At 57.8% G+C, this 4,614-nt stretch overlaps 1 protein-coding gene across 1 annotated transcript in view; it reads left to right on the top strand.

Annotated features, from left to right (window-relative positions):
• Positions 1–219: 219 nt before the first annotated feature.
• Positions 220–4,614, top strand: part of Mxra5 (matrix remodeling associated 5) — a 26,700-nt gene continuing 22,305 nt past the window's right edge. Inside the window, exons 1-2 of the mRNA XM_077107837.1 lie at positions 220–376; positions 2,412–2,627. Of these exons, the coding sequence (XP_076963952.1) occupies positions 2,440–2,627 (188 nt within the window). The 5' untranslated portion in view covers positions 220–376; positions 2,412–2,439. The remainder of the gene's footprint in view (positions 377–2,411; positions 2,628–4,614) is intronic.

Genomic DNA, 4,614 nt, shown 5'->3' on the forward strand with positions numbered 1-4,614 from the left:
CTTGCCCTCGCCGCCGGGCGCGCTGGGCTCTGGGCGCGGCCTGCCCGGCCCCGGGCTGGCGCGATGAGGAGGCGAGACGAGGGCTGAGCGCGCAGCGGCGCGGCCAGGGTCCCTGGGCTCAGGCCCGCGCGCCGTCTCCCCGGGGTGGGGCAGGGTGGGGGTGGGCCGAGGCGTGGACTCGGGGAAGCCTCCCGGCGGCGTCGGGGATAAAAGGGCGCTGGCGGGTGGCGCCGCGCTGGGAAAGCGGAGCAGCCTCGCCCCGGGCCCCGGCCAGGGCATGGCCTCGCGGACCGACTCGCGGCGGTGACTCGCGCGCCCCAGACCCGTCGACGCTCCGGACGCACGGCGCCCGCGGACCTCGGCTTCCCAAGGGCAGGTGAGGGCCCCGGGGTGGCCACGGCGCGCGGGGGACGCTGGCTCTGCCGGCAGACGGGGGAACGGAGGGGGAGGGAGCCCCACGGGAGGACCTGGGCGCGAGGGTCAGGAGGCGCATCCAAGGGTCCGTGGTGCAATTTAAAGTGGGGGCTTGGAACGGAGGTGTTTGCAACCGGGGCTGCTGTCCCTCCCTCTCTCTCTCTCCCTCTCTCTCTCTCTCTCTCTCTGGCCAACGCGACACCCGCCTCCCCCTCCCCCCAGCAGCTCTCCACGCCGCTTTCCACCGGGCAGCCAAAGTGAGGTCGAGTCTGCTCCTGGGATCCTGGGGGAAATACCCCGGGCTCCTTTCCAAGTTCCTCTGGCTCAATTCCTTCCCCTCCTGCCCTCCCCCTCCCCCTCCTCCGCCTCCCCTCCTCCCCCTAGCCCTGGGTCTGTCTCCTCATCCCCTTCCTCGCGGTCCTCCTCCTTCTCTTCCTTCTCCTCTTCCTCCTCCTCCTCCTCCTCCCCCTCCTTTTCCTTCCTCTTCCTCCTCCTCCTCCTCCTCCTCCTCCTCCTCCTCCTCCCCCTCCCCCTCTCCCTCACTTTCCCCCAGACCTCTGGAGGGAAACGGGGACCGCCCAGTGTCCAGATGGGAACCGAGCTGTGCGGAAACCCCCGCGAAGCAGCGCAGGGGACAGATGGGGCTGGAGGTCCGAGCCGCAGGCGACTGGGAGGGACCCGCGGGGACACCCCGAGCCCCGGGCCAGGCAAGCTCGTAATTCTCCGCGCCGCCCCAGCGAGCCCTGGGAGCCGGCCAGGGGCGCAGAGCCTCCCGCCTGGCCGCTCCAGGTAGTCGGCGCTGGACCAGGAGCGAGCCGCCTATGGCTGACCTGCCCACCAGGGCTGCCCGGGGGCCCCTAGGAGCAGGGTTACCTGGGCGAGTGTCCCCCCCCCCCGGGGAGCAGGGCTGGGCGGAGGAGGTCGCTTGGAGAGCAAAGACCACGGGGTCGTTTGCAGCGCTGGGGCCGGGTCTGCCCGAGGGCGCTGGGCGCAGGGCGCTGGCCGAGTTGCGCCTGGAGGAAGCAGCCGCAGGTCTGGCGCGCTGGCCGGCGGGCGGGGAGAGCCCCCGGGCGTCCAAGCGAGGAAGTCCCCCTCGCCAAACCCGGGAGCCGGTGGCGCCCGCGCTCAGCCGCGGAGCCCGAGCCTGGCGCGCAGCGGAACCGCGAGGCGCGCACACGGGCTTCGGGGAGGACCGACTTTGGGGTCCTCCACGCCTGGGCCAGCGGGGAGTTGCGGACCTCGCTCCCTTGCAGGAGCGAGAGATGACCGCCGTGTCCTGTCCACGCACATCACCGGTCCCAAGTCAACCGCCTTCAAGGATTGGCCAAAATCAGGAGGCCGCTAAGGCGTCATGGAAAACCGGCATCACCGCCGTCCAAAGGAACGAGGTGGCCGGGGCCATCGAACATTTTTATGAGCGTTCCCTATTTTGATGCATTTCATTGTATATATATTTTTGAACATTTCTGTTGGGTCGGCACGTATTTCCTTGATTTTTACAGAGGTTCACCCCAAGCTGAACTCCCAGCAAACCACCGTAGCGCACCATTAAAACCCATGCGTTTTCCCCCCCAAAAATCAGCTGATTTTTTTTTTCCTCCCTCACAAATAATGCTACGAATCCCGTTCCTTTCCGTGCGTCTTTGGGCACTCGAAAACTTTGACACTGAAGGAAATGCATGATCCTATTCAAGAACAACTTTTTATTTTTATTTTTTTGCTTTTTAAATTTAAATTTGGATCGTGGATTTGGGCTCCTGCTTTTGGAAGGCAGAGATTAACCTCGTTATTAATTATTATTATTATTATCATTATTTTGCAAAAACGTCAATGTATCTCCCCTCGGCTGCGCCCTCCCCTGTTCCCCACTCCAACCATCAACGTCAAGACTGAAGGTCATTTTCTACCCTCTTGGCTAAAGACAACGTGGACAGGTCACGACACCAGGTCTACTACGCGGCCGGAAAGTAAGACCCTCTGGCCTCCTCGCCCTGCAGGTGTCCCGGGACCCCGCACCCGCCCAGGATGCTGACGCAGGCGCAGTGGGGGGCACTCTCCGTGGTGCTGACCGTGGTCTGGGGCCAGCCGCCAGCCGCGCGGGCCTGTCCTCACCCGTGCGCCTGCTACGTGCCCAGCGAGGTCCACTGCACGTTCCGGTCCTTGCCTGCGGTTCCGGCTGGGATTTCCAAACACGTGGAGAGGATCAATCTGGGGTTGGTACCTCCTTCCTTGGGAGCAATTGCCAAGTCTTTGCAGCCCCTCTCCATCGGGGTTTGCATGGATGCGCGCGTCTCTGCTGAACTCCCCCGGGGGCGGGGGTGGGGGTCTCTGTCCAGCGTGGCTGGTCTCTGTGCTTGAAATAGAGATCACAGGTGTTTTTTATTTTTATTTATCTTTATTTTTTCCAAATGCACCCTCCCCCGCGATCATCTGGCTCTGTCCACCCATTGGCTGCAACATGCATGAAGTTGATTAATAGCTTTGCGCCCACACGTTGGGCCCACGTGGTCCGTTGTGGTCTGTGGCCACAATGAAACACGCGCTGCCTATTCAGACAGAGCGACTTCGGACCCGAGGAATAAGTCAAATGGGTAGAAAACCTCGGCATCCCTTACAGGATTCTCTCATGGAGGATGCGAACAGGTCCTCTGTATTTGCCGATTGGAAAAAATGAGAATATTCCTGAAGTTTTACGAAACAAGGTCATCAGTTACTAGGATAAAGGAATTTTTTAAAATTGAGATTCCTTCAAAATCTCTCTCTCTCTCTCTTTCTTTTTTGGTACTAAGGATTGAACTCAGGGGCACTCGACCCCTGAGCCCCCTCCCCAGCCCTATTTTGCATTTTATTTAGAGACAGGGTCTCCCTGAGTTGCTTAGGGCCTCACTTTGGCTGAGGCTGGCTTTGAATTCGACATCCTCCTGCCTCAGCCTCCCGAGCTGCTGGGATGACAGGCATGCGCCACCGTGCCTGGCTCCTAGTATTTCTCTGATGGGAGTAAAAATTGTCTAAACTGCCAGGCGTGGTAGTGCGTGCCTCTAATCTCAGCAGCTTGGGAGGCTGAGGCAGGAGGATCACAAGTTGGAGGCCAGCCTCGGCAATTTAGCAAGGCCCTAAGCAACTCAGCGAGACCCTGGCTCTAATAAAATACAAAAAGAGATTGGGGATGTGGCTCCATGGATGAGCCCCTGGGTATAATTCCCAGTATCCCCCCCCCAAAAAAAAAATCCCCATGCATCGTCCCCAAGGTGAAGGCTGATAATTTTGCAACTGCTTTCAAACTGCTTCATCTCTGTGATGATCCCTGTCCCTCCTATAGCTGGTCTGGGATGTTTTTCTACCAAACCCGTTTGAAACCACATTCTTTTGTAAGCACGAAATGTAACCAGCCTCCGAATTAGAGCCCAGACTCTGCAGTCTTTGTCTTAAACATCCTGTAACAAAGGCCAGGAGTCACGAAGCAGTAAGACGTTAGAATGCTATTTCCTGTTGGCGCCTGTGTCATCTTGAGATAGATTCGTGTCACATATAACAAAAAAAAGTGTGTGTGTGTGTGGGGGGAGGCAGGGAGGTATCTGTAATCCCAGAGGCTGTGGAGGCTGAGGTAGGAGGATCACAATCTGAAAACCAGCCTCAGCAAATGAGCATGGCCCTAAGCAACTGAGTGAGACCCTGTCCCTAAATTAAAAAATAAAATAAAAAGGCTGGGAATGTGGCTTAGTAGTTAAGCACCCCTGGGTTCAATCCTCAGTACCAAAAGAAAGAAAGAAAGAAATTAAAATTCCAGAAGGCGTCTGTTCATTGCACCAACAAGTATTTCCATTCCAACTGGCTTCATTTGTCGTGTGGGTTAATAGACCTTTTTTTTAAAAAAAAAAAAAATCACTTGTGATTTCACAGTAGACAGGGAAGTCGGCTTCGTGCATGTTTTTGCAAAATTAGAGACGCAGCCTGAGACACGGTGGGGGGGGTGAGGCCCGACGCCGAGAAAACTGAGGATCTGATTTCTCTCCGGGCGGTTTGGAGAGGCAGCGTGAGTCTCCTGCAAGGAGGGCCACTTGCCAGCGTCCTAATGAAATGTCTCCCTCCCACACAGCTGTGTTTGGTGTTCGCAGTTGGTATTGTTGCTCCCTGCTTGGAAAGCCTCAGAGGTTTCCAGAAAAAGGAGTTTCCAGATTTTTTTTCAAAGAGATGCACACA

This window comes from Callospermophilus lateralis, chromosome Y (genome assembly GCF_048772815.1).
Source record: "Callospermophilus lateralis isolate mCalLat2 chromosome Y, mCalLat2.hap1, whole genome shotgun sequence".
Classification (NCBI taxonomy): domain Eukaryota; kingdom Metazoa; phylum Chordata; class Mammalia; order Rodentia; family Sciuridae; genus Callospermophilus; species Callospermophilus lateralis.